Source organism: Patagioenas fasciata, chromosome 2, assembly GCF_037038585.1.
Source record: "Patagioenas fasciata isolate bPatFas1 chromosome 2, bPatFas1.hap1, whole genome shotgun sequence".
Classification (NCBI taxonomy): Eukaryota; Metazoa; Chordata; class Aves; order Columbiformes; family Columbidae; genus Patagioenas; species Patagioenas fasciata.
In genome coordinates this window covers 27,184,273-27,197,521 of record NC_092521.1, presented here as the reverse complement: position 1 = coordinate 27,197,521, position 13,249 = coordinate 27,184,273, and the positions used below count along the sequence as shown (strand labels likewise).

The following is a 13,249-nucleotide window of genomic DNA, read 5'->3' as shown; positions in this document are numbered from 1 at the left end:
ATTGCACTACCACAAAAGAGCTCAAGCTATTCAAGAAAGGCACTTCTTTATAAACTTCTAATTCTTTGCTTGGAAACGGAATTTAAATAAGATATCTGCTTATCTGTTAACAGTAGCTCTTAATGCACACAACACAAAACATTTGCCAGATAACACTAAACATTTCCCTAAGCATTTCCTTATTGGCAAGGCTTTCTGGACGTCTGAAAAAAGACAAATGGGACCTTTAAAACATACATAGCTCTGTGAAACTCAGACTAATTTGAGGTTACCTACACAAAGCTAGAGTCACCAAACTGTGAAGAAAATATTCTTGTCTAAGAGAAACTGTTCATCGTGTTACCTTTAGTACTAGATTAAATTCATTGGAGGTGAGAAAGCATTAATATCTTCACCTAAGAAAACTTAAAAGTCATACTTTTGCAACAGGATAATCAGAAACTAGTCCTCTAAAAAGGATTTCAAAACATCTGTTAAGAAAACGCAACCTTGGCAGTGAGTCAGACTTGGCAACCTGGATTGCCTGTTGCTTTTAGATCAAACAAGAACTCAAAAATTCATGCTTGTTGAACATTGTCAGAAATCCCAGTGGCATGCATAAAGACCTATCATAGAATATTTCCACCAAAAAATTGATTCAGTATGGGAGGGCCAACACAGGCTTCAGATATCTAAGAAAGCATGCACTTTTGCTTTCTGTATGTACATTTTAGAAAGAACACTCATGTGGACCAACTCACAGATATGTACTTGGTCTGATGTCTATTTCTTTCACTTGATCTGGGCTAAACCAAGTTTTCTCTTCCATTTTCATTAAACACAGCATTTTCTATAATGTGGGTAAATTAGAATTAACTGTTAATTTCTATCATCATTTGAATTCAAAGGAAATTATCATACCATCTGATCATAGGCATCACTGAAGCACTTTAAAAAATTTGATATTGATTTGATATTCTTTCTGAAAGGACACAAGAAAACACCAAAGATGCCATCTCACTGACACAAGAACAAACACATTCAGTGTGACCTGAAGAAGCCTGGACCAGAATATCCGGTCCTGATGAACTAGGGTCATATTTTAAGATTAAGGAAAAAAAAAAAAAAAAAAAATGGGAAAGAAAAAAAAAGTTTAAAGCTATCATCAGTTGCTTTTTTACTTGAAGCTGAGAGTGTTTTCTCATTTAACATGGGTAGGGAAACTCAGTCTGCTGTAGTATATTAACCCTAGTTTTGACCTCTAATCGATGTCTTTTCAATGCACAGGATTTTCATAATAAAGATAATGTGAGAGCATATTTGTGTGAACGCGTTATCTACCACTAGCCATAAATTCGAGCCTTGCATTTTTCTTTGTAACGTGTCAATATTTGTGACACTAACTAAACATATTTTATTCATTTGACAAGGACTGCTACATTATATGGAAAACTTTTGTTCCAATGTCACCACCTCCCCGTTTTGACTGATGGCGAGTTAGTTTTGTTGAAGCGCACGGGGTGATAGCGTATGCTCCAGTGAACTTTCCCTCCTCTCTGCACCAGAGACAAAAACCTGCGGCTCCGCGCGGTGCTGGCAGCCATCTGGCCAGCTTTCTCTCAATGCCTGCCCCACACCACACTGCAGGCAAAATTTCAGGGCTCTAGAGCTCTGTGGAGCTATTCATGACATACCAATTTCACATTTTCTGCTTGTACGCTTGCAACAATAAATGCTAATGAGGACTATGAATGACATTTTTAAAGACAATAAAAAGGTCTCCAAATCCCTTGCATATGGAGACACTATTTTCTAAACTTCACCTTCTGTTAGGGAGCCATTACACTCTAAAGGAAAAAAATAACCTAAGGAGAACAATGAGATGATCAAAGCATAACCGAGTCCTTACGAATTCCAAAGAAAACAAGGTTTGCAAAGCTAGCTTAATGACAGACAGATTTTATGCTGATGTACAGCAGTAACACTTGAGCGCAGGAACTCTCTTGTTCAATAGCACTGCTGCTTCTCATGGGGGGCTTGGGAATTTGGGGGGGAGGGAACTGCAAATCCTCGCTTTCACTGATCGCGTATAACCCCACAAGCCATAGATCTGGACTTTTGAATCACTTATCTCTAGATAAGTCTAAGAGTAAATTCTTATCATTAATTGATTTGGTTTGCCATGCTTTCATAGGGATTACTGTACTGATCAAGTGTGGCCAAGAGAAATACCTAATTTTAATGTGGTTTCCCCCACCACCACCCCTTCCCCCCTCCCAAATCTGCCTTGTACAATGCCATTGCTACTCAAAACAAACAAACAAACAAGCAAACAAACAAACAAAACAACAACAAAAACATTTACTGTGAGTACTGTGTCTTACAGGTAGCTTCCTCTTATGAGCAAGCATTAAATACACTTCCGGGAAAATCCACCAGGTGGAGCAAATACACAGCAGTACAAAACATTTATGCTTGTACTGCCATTTTCAACAGGGAGAAAATGTTTTATATGGAAATATTCTCACCTCTTGACCTCCCTTCTTCACCCTTTTGTCATATATTGATCAACTTGTACTTATTTACTACATTTATAATGGCACAAAAGCTTTGTTAAAAGGCACCTCGATGCAAAACTATTGTTGCTGATGAGTTTCAATATGAATATGCAAGCCACAAGTCATCAGATACATACATATAGCTATATATGTATATATTCAACAATATAAGGGTAATGTTGTGCTTGTAAAACAAACAGGCATTCCAAAAATACAGCTTGGTCTTGCATCAGGCAGCAAAGTCTTTACACTGGCCTCCACTATAACGGACTGGAAACCAGGCCCTCCTGCATGACTTGTTATGTGTTTATCTACATGGTAGTGCCAGTAACACCACAGCAGTGCCACTGTACAGTATGTTGGTGTTTACTGTTAATGCCTTTATTTTAGTATTACATCTGTCAACTACTGAGTAATTTAAAGAATGCAATGAATGAGGACTGTAGATAAATATTTGAGCATATCTAAGACAGCTAAGCATATTTCTCCATTTAAACTATTTGCTTTCCAGAGCCAGGTGAGAAAGCCACTTCCTCATAAAATATTTTAACTATTCCTGATGAATGAGATGGTCTAATGGCATAAAGGCAGGGGGCCACCTTTTTACATGATGAGAAGTAAGTCCTAACAAAAACAGTGGTTATGGATGAGTCTTCTCACAGTTATAATAGGACAACCCACCAGCAGACCTTGTAATTGCTGAAATGGCAAAGCAGTATTACACCAAGTGAACTGCTCTAATGCAGTTCAGTATCTGGAAACACAGCAGAATCAGTACAGAGACTCATTCAACTTTTGATGATGCAAAAAACATTATTGTTTGTGAGTGATAAAGGGAAGGTACTGATTTTAGTCAAAGAAATATTTTTCTGTCCATTATTTCCTTAGTTACACCTTCCAGCACATTTTTCTATAACTTTTCTGTTCATTGCCTTCTGTCTTCTCTCTACTATCACACCCACCCCTACGGTCTTGATTCTGGGGCCACCTCCTCACCCTGCTACACACTGGCCTTCCCCAATCCCCTACACGACTTCTCTCTGCTTGTGCTGCCTTGGACGTTTATCCTCTCCTGTCTCTGCTAGCCCTGAAAGCTACAACACTGGGAGACAAACGCTGTGCCAGTCAGGTTTCCACTCCAAAACTGAGCCAGAATGGGACCCGGCTGACATTGTGCAATCCGAGGACACCACACTCTCTGGAAGCACAATGCGTTGACAGTAAGCTTTGTGCTTGTAGTCCAACCCAGATGAATCCCATCACAGCTAAAGAAAATTAACATACAAAATCTTTGTTTCTTTAGGAACAGGGAGGAGCCTCGAGGAACACAGGCCTTTAAATATAATTTCATTTTATCTAATTGTGTTGTACTCCACATGGTGCTTCGTTGTAACCATTCAGAAGAGAAGCAGGAGAAGAATGCAGAGGTGATTTTAAAGTGGAATTTCATACCAAGAGCAAATTACACCACTTCACACTAGGAGAACATCTGCAAAGAGCAGTTGTAAGTGCTTGGGCACAACGCAAGGTGCCATTTTTAATGAAGCCCGAACCAGCTTGGGAACCATTATCTGCGAGAACTTTCCTTAAGCAAGATTGTCACAGCAGAGACTGTGGAGATGCCCAAGCTAAATATTTTTTCAGTTTCAAACATAATGCTGATTTAAAACCATTATCTCCAAGGGATTTTTGAGATGACAGACATGGATTAAAGGCTATAATTTTCTGCAGTTTTCGAAGAGAAGCCAGACACCTGATGGGTGGGAGGAAAGACAGCGTGGTTATTGTTGTCACCACAGGTCTGTGCAGAACTTTCTTTTACTATGCTACTGGTTGAGGTGGGCAATGGTTGTCTAGAGGTCATGGACAGTTCATCAGATTATGAACTCCACAAAAAAAAGAAAGAAAGAAAAAAGCCCTGTAAAACTTTAGAAAGACAGAAAAAACTTACACGACTTCTAGAAACATGACACTGACCACAATGCACAAATCTTTTTTTTCATCCTGTAGATGCTTATTTGAACTACGGCTTCTTTACAGCATGCCAAGATAAAGGCATTTAAAACTACATGTCTAAGTAATTCACTTCTACTTAAAGGTTCCTTTACACCAGAGTAGCCTAAGGAGTTCATAATGAAGACAGGGGCCTGATTCTAAACGTGAAGGATTATGTATATATTTAAGCGTTTATTAGATCACGATTATCGATCTGATACACTGTAACAGCTCTTTTGTCGCACCATCCCCTGCAAATCCTTCTTAGATGGAGGATTAGTGGCACAATGGATCATAATGGCTCTTTTGGTCCCACTGCACTACCACTGACTCCCAGCTGAGTGTGCCCACTGAAGGCCACCTTCTCTCAATGAAGGATCTCCTAAAACCCCTTACCTGGTACAGTCACTATGCCCTTAAATCTGTATTACAAAATACTAATGAAATATTAGCTGGGAAAATACAAGTTACTGCTCAAGTGTTTTCGATCTCACCTACAAAGTACCCCAAATCATGAGCACGTGAAACCATTCTCCAAGACTACAGGCATAACTTTACAGACTGGACCAAAAGAAGAAACCAAAACCATAGTTAACTTTTGGCTCTCCCTTTTCCACTCCTACAACCACAAATATCTTTCTTGGACCAGCTTCTGCCCACAACAATAAAAGGCAACAGTCACATGCTACACTCATTTTTGCTGCAAAGCCATATTAATTATGTTCCCTCCCTCTACTGCTTGTACCTTGTGATCTTAATTTCTGCCAATACAACTATTAACAGCACTGTGTTATAAACTAGAACATTAAAATTATCCAAATAAGAGTCATGGTCTTCACCTATCATTCAAACAAGAAGTTAGGCTTTAATTCCTCACAAATCAAAGAAAATATTCTACACCTTTGCCTGAATTAACATTTCAGTTTCTTTCAGCTATGATCTTGAGCTTTACATCCCAATGAACACTTTTTACTTATGGGCCCAAACCTGATTGGTGCACAGAGCCCTGCACCCGCACCTTCGGCCTGTTAAGCTACCTCAACAAACAGCAGCTACAAGGAGCAACGACTGTAGCTGACCCTATCCCAATATTTTAAAATTGAACACCAGGCTGGACAACTAAGAAAATCACATGAAAAATGAGAATGGAAATGTTGATAGCTGCCACCACTTTTTTATCACGTCATGCCAGAACAAATATTGGCTTGGTTTCGTTCCATGGGATAAATAAAAATAATGTTGCCAAGCATGCTGAAAATGAAAAGCTTAAAATGCCAAGAATGATGATTATGTTAATGATTACTATTAAAAAAAAATTCATAAGTTTATTTGCTGCATAACACAAACTCCAGCTGGAAAAATTCGCTCCTCAGAAGATTTCACCTTTGAAAATAAGAGGTTGAGCAAGGGAAGAAAAAACAAAATAAAAGGAAAAAGATGGGAATTCAGAAGCAAAGGGGTTAACGTGTTTTGTTTCAGTTGGTATTATACTAATGCCAGAATTACACGGGGAAGACTCAAAAGAGCCAATTTTTTTATTATTATTATTATTCTTTAAAAAAAAAAAAAATCAGGCCTATCTGTCACAGGGCTGTCCGGGCTGGAAGAACCGGCAGGAACCTCAGATTCCTGACCAAACCCTCTTCCACACAATGCCTGCTGAATGGAAGGAACCCAGGCCCGGCAGAGATAGCCCGCTGTCAGGAACCGGCCCTGACGTTTGCGGACAGACGGGGCCAGCCGTGCAGGATGTCAGAGCGGCAAACTGCTGCTCGAGATACTGGGTTTTCACACACTCCCAGCCTGGATGTTTTGCTCTTCAGGTAATTAAACAAGGAAACGGGGCTGATGTGTACCAGTCTGACCCCTGCGCCGCGGCTCCATGGTTCTGCACATCGACTTCCGCGCCGACCGCCCAGAGCATCAACAGAGTCCACTGCTCCTGACACCAGGCTCTAAAACAAATCCTCCTGGAAATACCTGGTGCTGCCTATTCCTTCTTTTCTTCTTTTTTTTTCCTATTTAAGGAGGGCTAAATTACTTGGTCTGTTCCACATGCCTTTCTGTTTTCTCATAAAAAGATGGAAAAAAAGGAAAGAAATGGTCACTTTCGGGTGGCTGTTCTTCAGCCAGCCAGTTAAGATATTAGGTATCTGGGGGGAGGGGAGGAGCAGACAAAAAGATGAGGCAAGAGATTTCCAAATTCAAGCTTACATTAAGGTCATCACTCACAATGAAAATGATCCTGAAGAGTATTTGATTCATCCAACCAACTGCCAGACATTCACTTATTTCGAAATAAAATTATTCTGTTTTAAGCAATATTGGAGAGTCTTTGTCTTACAAGAGGACATAAATCATAGAGCCAGGCATTAAAAGAATCGATCAGTGTTTCCTATTTTGCCCCAAATTTAAGAAACGGGAAAAGGCAGGTGTCACCACCTATACTCGCTGAGAAACCCTGCACAGGCTGCTCTATGACTGACCTAGTTTCTACGCGTTTTAAAGGCTATTTAAACAAAATTTATTTTTAAAAAACTTTTTTTTTTTTTTTTCTGAAAAAATCCACAGCATAGAATATTGGCTGAAAAGAGAAGAGCCCAGAAGAAAGAGGAGTACAAAAGCATGCCTGCTTGTCTGTGTTCAACACAAAGAACATTAAATGAAAACAACTGGCACGCCGCCAAATTCCTATACAGGCAAAGAGATTCAAATAAATTGATTTCACGCATCACACTGACCTGGGATCAGTGAGCAGCGGTACAATACACTCACTGCTCCATGTGGGGCAAAGCCCATTAGTGTTATCAGAGCCACAGTACATTACCAAGTGGGGGGGTGAAGAGAGGGAACCCAAACTCAAGGCAGCGGGGGGGGGGGGGCGGAGATTGGTTTGAGAAAGGAACTTCAGCTTCAGCTTGGTTTCAATTTACTAATAAGTATACTATCATACTGTATCATATTGAGAGCTGGTCCTCTGCTCACCTCAAAGGTTTCAAAGATTGTATTTTCAAATTAGAATAAATACTAATGTCACACACTCACTCCCCTTACATTCTACTTTTAACGCAGTTATTCTCAAACTCCGTTATTTTTTTGTAAATTTCCTCCCTTCCCCATCCGCCAGCGTTTTATATAGATTATGGGTTATTTTCTTTGTACTTCAAAAGCTGGATGCCTGCCCAGGATATTCTCACTGGCTCAGAAAGTAAGCTGGAGAAATCGGCCACCGCTCCCAACTGGTCCAAATCAACTCGACCTCCAGAGAAAACCACCTTATTTGCAGGGCAGCAATGAGCAGGGTCCTGGTTCCCTTTGAGGAGTTACCCTGGCACGCTCCAGGCATTCTGTCCAAAACAGCATATTTCAAATTTCACTTTCTTATGACGTGTGAAGTAACCGGTGTGTGCCGTAGAGTCCTTGTCATCCTGGTTTTGTTTTTCATTAAGATCTCTCACACTCCAATCAAGAGCAACGCCAGCAAAGCCACAGGTGTGCGCCACATGAACAGATGAAAATCTGATTGTGAGCTGTGTAATGATAATTCGCTGTCTATAATACACTCGTCCCCTTTTGCATCTGTTATATGTTAGAAAGCGGATTTATTATTTCAGTTGTACTCTTTTAAGACACATCGGTAAACAAACAATTGTTCTGAGGATAAAAAAGGAAACCGAGAAGACTTTGCAATAGCAAATGATGGATGAGGATGCACAAAAGAGATCACAAAAGCATAAGCAGGTATTCTAATGCCACAAGAGGCCACTGCTTCAAGGAGACAATAGACTCAAACACCTTTTATTTTGCCTTTATGTCATTCTGGTTTCAAATAGTAAGTCAAATCTTCTTGGGCACAGCAAAATCCATATTAAGCTATAAGAGTGTTGGCTTCATCTCTAATCACTCATGCAAATTTCAATTTGGAGCTTCTTGGCCATTTAAAACTAAAATTTTTGAACATGTGACAAACACATTCAACCACATGTAGGTACCTTAGCCAGTCACCTCATTTCAAATAAATGTCAAAATGGGAATGCTCGAAGATCTAAAAATTGCTAACCACCACTGATCACTCTCTTTTATAAAGAGCTACAAAGCATTTTTGGATTATCATCATCACCGAGGTGAAAACTATACACTGTTAACTCTTTAAGGTATGTTATAGAGAGGATGTGTTTGTTTTGGTGTAAGGTTACACTGACAGAACTGCACAGGAAAGGGCATCATTTAGTACATGGCAACTGCGCAATGGTAGAGATGTGCCTGCACCCAGGTGAAACAGGCAGCCGGACCTGCCCAGTGGCTAACAAGACAGATAACGTGATGTTCCTTCCCATTTATGAATATTTCAGTAGTTCAACCAGATCATTTGGACTTTATCAAGATGAAGCTGATTTCAGCCATATTAATTCCCTCTTTCTATAAAAATGAATAGTATTAGAAAACATGCCTATCTCCTAAGTTGTATGAAATTTCCATTATCTTGCACGTGATCAGACAGCAATAAACCACAATAAGCTTCCGATTAGTATGCCGGTTCCGCATGCTTCAGGCATGAAATCTTTACATTTATTTTTTTAAAATCCTTTATGAAGAGCCATATGGTAAAAGAAACCAACCAACCACCACCTGTACAGGGTACACTTGCATTCTGAAAAATAGACTGTAGACAGGAAAAAGAAGAATTAGTCAGAAGCTATACACTGCTAAATTAGAAAAATATAAATGCAAGAAGAAATCCTGCTGGGATTATTCATTCTTTTCCAGTGCTGCCCGCGTGCAGGAAAGTCCCAGAGAAGCATATACTTCTTTTAAACTGAGCTAAGAACTCAAATAGGAATGCAAATTCATTTCTAGTAGGGTTTAATTTCTTAAAAGTATGTTCACACTGGTGCACAAAACCGGGCGATGTGCAGAGCCTCCGCCTGGCTCTCTCAGCTGAGCTCCATCTCCTTCCCACACCCCACAGACAGGGCAGCGTGGGCTGTGGTGTCTCAGGTCGGGAGATGGGTGACATGACCAAGGCCTTGCTGCCTTCAAAAAATCACTGGAGCTCAGCCTAGAAAACTCAGACACTGTTCATTTTATTTTGGTATTGTACTCTATCTAAGTTATGTCACAGGCTAAATGGTCCAACACCGAGGAAGAAAGTATTAGAGTGTTGGAAAGCACTTAAAAGCAGTTTAGTAGTTTCTTGCCATCTAGACACACCATTTTAGGAGAAAAAATGTAGTTACAGTAAAGACAGGAATGACAGTCATAGGTTATCCAGAAAGTTTGTTCTGCCATAGCAGATTTACTTTTCCACTATGGTAAAAATCTTTGCACACATGAAGCAGAAATATCCATTCTCAATATAATCTCAATCAAATTTATCACAGATTATCAATGCAGTAAGTTTACCAGAGGCATCCAATAAATTACAAACACAACCCTTTTGCCAGTGTGGTTACAACTGTCCCTTAAGCTGGTTGCAAATACTGTTTCAATTCTGAAAACTGATCTTTATGATTTTCACAGCCCAACCAAGTAACATTTACATGCCACATAAAGAGCACTTATGTCATCAAAAACATCAGAAGAAAAAAACAACAGTTAAAAATGACACGTGTATTTTTAAGCTAAGAAAGATTTTAGAGAAGTCATCACTGATGGATTTTATTGGCATCGCTGTACTCCATCTCAGCGATATTAAAATGAATACACCACCTTCATTGATTTAGACAGGCTCTTCAGAGGCTAAAGGGAAAGTTTTCTCTTTTAATTACAGCTTACAGGGCAAGGTACAGTCATTAAAAATAACTTCCAAAAGGTAAGCAGATTAAAAAATCAAATATTTTTCTGTTCCTTACCTTGACAAAATTCAAAGTTCCCTTTTTTCCGGCAGTCACCTATCACTAAACTCAGTGCTCTCCAAGTGTTTCTTTTGACAGATATCATTCTCCACCAATCGCTCTGCTAATTTCCTCTTTCCTTTTCTGACTGGGACAGATATTATGCTCACCAGCTCAGAGATCAATCTTTTCTATTGACAACAACAAATGGAAAAAAAAAAAAGAAGCACATATCACAGCCAGTTTGAAGCACCACACCCCTTAATTTGCATGACAATAGCATTCTTTTAAATAAAAAGCAAAAACATAAATGCTATCATTCTAAATTAGTTACTCACATTTTCTTAGTTAATATAAGGCAGTACTTTACAACTGTATTAATTCTTCGACAAAGGCTGTTTCATAAGTTGCTCATTTAAAACAGTTTTCATACAGAGGGCAACAAGGGCAGCCTGTATTCTATCATGAAAACACCTATTAGATAATTCTGTAAAAATGTTTGGGTTTCAATACATTCATGTAATATAAAATACTACATACTTTACCTGGTGCAACAGAAGCGCTAGGGAATAATTTATTAAATGAACACGGTTACCAAAAATAGAGACCTTGCAGTTACACATCGCTGTACTAATTTGGCTTTGTAAGTCATACCAGCAAATACATTTAAACAAAGGGAGATCAAAAAGCTATTGACATATTTACAAATCATCCTCCCACTTCTGAAAACGCAATTTCCCTCCCACTCCAACACCTACAAAAACTGTTTATTTGGGTTACACAAATACTTTGTCATTCTTACGAGTCTGTATTACAGTGTTGTCAGATTTTCCAAGACATTAATATGGTTTTCAGGGGTTCATAATTATGTCAAGGTAGAAAGATTTTCAGAGCCAGGCACACACAGTTACGTACATGCTTCAATCTGCATCCACTATTTGGGTATTTTGGGACATAGCGTTAAGCATGCATAAGGATATGGTCACAGCTGCATGCACCTAATAGAGAACCCAGCCCCAGCCCTTGCCTGGACTAGATCTTATTGCAAAATATGTATCGCCCAAAGGCATCTGCAAAAGATGACATTTGTGTTTGTGCTAGAAATTGCATTCTTTCCCACAAACAAGCACCCTCCTCAAACCAAAACAAAGCTTCCCAAGTTAAAGTTAAGATTACAGAACAAAGGAGTTTAACACGCAGGTCCTTTCTTTCCTGTGTTCATGGTCGGACGTTTCCCCACAGCCCTGACACAAGCCAAAATCCCACTGATTTCAGTGAAAACGAGAGGTGCGTATGACTGCAGGACTCTACCCAGGATTTGGCAACTGTAAATCTTTCAACATGACACAACTGCCTTTGGCATTTGGAAAATAATCTCAAAAATGTGGTTAGGACTCCCCAACTTGGGTGCAATAACTACTTTTCTAAACTGATTTTTATTTTGTATGAAATTCTCCAGTTGTCACCATGTTCTTATATAAGCAATAAATTTACCTTTCAGTTGTGCCTAATAATGAATTGTGTATTTTTCAATTGTTTGGACTTTTGCATAACACTTTTACATAAATGCATACAACATTCCCTAAATTGTTGTTATTGTTTGATCTGATTTTTATGGCCATAAACTCATGCCCCTACCAAAACTGAAGAATCCTCCACTGACCAAGTGGCCCTATTAATTTCACTGAAATCATTTAAACATTAAGTTTTCTATTGAGTGATGATAGCACAATCTGGTTGAAATATGGACTTACAGTGGAACATTAAATTAACATCATATTTTGGATTCAGAATTACACACAGCAGCCATCTGTAAGATGTATTCATGTTTTGCTAACCTCTACTAATTTGGCCACTCAAAAAAATTATTATCAAATATGTTAAATTATATATCACAATTCTATGTTAGTGTCTGCTGAATAACATACTTCTTTTTCATGTCTGGTAAAAAATTCTTAAACCTCTTACTGTAAAAAAAGTTCTTGCTCAAAAAGAAAAAAAGCACCCATCTGTCATCCACTTCACAATGAAGACATCACTTTAACTTACTACTCTCCCTTTGTTTCAGCCCCGTGTTCATTTTCTCTACATGCCACATTTTCCAAAATGATGGATGCATTCTGCTAAACCCATTCTAAGTTAATCTCCTTTTTCAAATTTATTTTTGCCTCCTGAATTGTAAACTGCTGCTGTTGTTCAAATGCAAAATTGTCTAAAGTCTGAACTTCACTGAAAGTAGAATGCCTCAAACAATTTGTAGTCTTACAAGAGTGTTATAAAAAAGGATCAACATGTTGTATTACCATGGAAATTTTGAAAAACATACTTTCCCAAACAAATATTACTTTTTCTCAATGGTATGAAGTAATGAAAACCACATGTGTAAATCTGCGATCCGTGCAGTAGTTCAAGCTGCAGCTAATAGAAAATACAGAGAGTGAACTCTGCCATATAAAGGATTCTTGTTACAGAAATATAATGTGAAAACCAGATGCAGACAGAAAACCTTAATCACAGATGGGAATGTAATCACTGGCATACAGAATACTTTTTTGATCAATCTCAACCATATGAGAAATGTATTTATTTTCTAAGGAATGCAATAACTCGGGAGAGTCTTCTATTTGAATTCAGTTAACCTCATATTCATAGCGCTTTTATCTTATATGTGGAGAGAAGGGGGATATAACCTGAGCCAAGATTTTCAGAAGAGCCATTGGCTCTGGCAAATCGTTCTTGTATCAGCTTATCTTTCAAGGAATTAATAGGATGTAAAGACTACAAATATCAGGGTCAGCCTCAAAAGAAATCAGCCATTATTGGACTTCCTAGTTACTGCCAGAAATCCCTTCATCACCTAAGCACTTCCCTGGTTTAATTTTG

The 13,249-nt window shown here is 38.7% G+C and overlaps 1 protein-coding gene across 5 annotated transcripts in view; it reads right to left on the bottom strand.

The window, feature by feature from the left end:
- RUNX1T1 (RUNX1 partner transcriptional co-repressor 1) overlaps positions 1–13,249 on the bottom strand; it is a 114,344-nt gene that overhangs the window by 83,324 nt on the left and 17,771 nt on the right. For 2 of the 5 annotated variants that reach the window (XM_065830395.2, XM_071803952.1), the window contains exon 2: positions 10,385–10,557. The exons of the other annotated variants lie outside the window; for them this stretch is intronic. In XM_065830395.2, the coding sequence (XP_065686467.1) occupies positions 10,385–10,472 (88 nt within the window). In that variant the 5' untranslated portion in view covers positions 10,473–10,557. The remainder of the gene's footprint in view (positions 1–10,384; positions 10,558–13,249) is intronic. 5 annotated transcript variants of the gene reach the window in all.